This window comes from Camelina sativa, unplaced genomic scaffold (genome assembly GCF_000633955.1).
Source record: "Camelina sativa cultivar DH55 unplaced genomic scaffold, Cs unpScaffold06379, whole genome shotgun sequence".
NCBI lineage: Eukaryota > Viridiplantae > Streptophyta > Magnoliopsida > Brassicales > Brassicaceae > Camelina > Camelina sativa.
The window spans coordinates 1-509 of record NW_010927458.1 but is presented as its reverse complement, the minus strand read 5'-3'; the positions used below and the strand labels follow the sequence as shown (position 1 = coordinate 509).

Here is a 509-nt window from a genome sequence, read left to right as displayed (position 1 = left end):
CAGAAACTTGATTCCGACCAGAATGCTCCTCAGTTTGAGAAATTCACAAATCCTAACCCTGGTTCCGACACCACATCCGCCGCTAATTTCGAAGGACTAGGATTAGCTGAGTGGGCAGTGGAAACGTGCAAGGAGCTTGGCATGCGTAAACCAACTCCAGTTCAGACTCACTGCGTGCCCAAGATATTGGCCGGGCGGGACGTCTTAGGTCTTGCTCAGACTGGTAGTGGTAAAACGGCGGCGTTTGCTCTTCCGATACTTCACCGCTTCGCTGAAGATCCTTATGGAGTCTACGCTCTTGTGGTGACGCCGACTAGAGAGCTGGCGTTTCAGCTCGCTGAGCAGTTCAAGGCTTTAGGCTCGTGTTTGAATTTGCGTTGCTCTGTGATTGTTGGAGGAATGGATATGTTGACCCAAACGAGGGGCTTGGTTTCACGACCTCATATCGTCATTACCACTCCCGGGAGAATTAAGGTTTTGCTTGAAAACAATCCTGATGTTCCTCCTGT

General features: G+C 50.3%; 1 protein-coding gene across 1 annotated transcript; it reads left to right on the top strand.

The window, feature by feature from the left end:
• Window positions 1-3: 3 nt before the first annotated feature.
• LOC109131847 (DEAD-box ATP-dependent RNA helicase 36-like) lies at window positions 4-504 on the top strand (the record flags this gene model as incomplete). The annotated part of the gene is made up of 1 exon (XM_019243027.1): window positions 4-504. A coding segment is annotated over one exon (501 nt), but the record flags the coding sequence as incomplete, so codon positions are not given.
• Window positions 505-509: the final 5 nt, after the last annotated feature.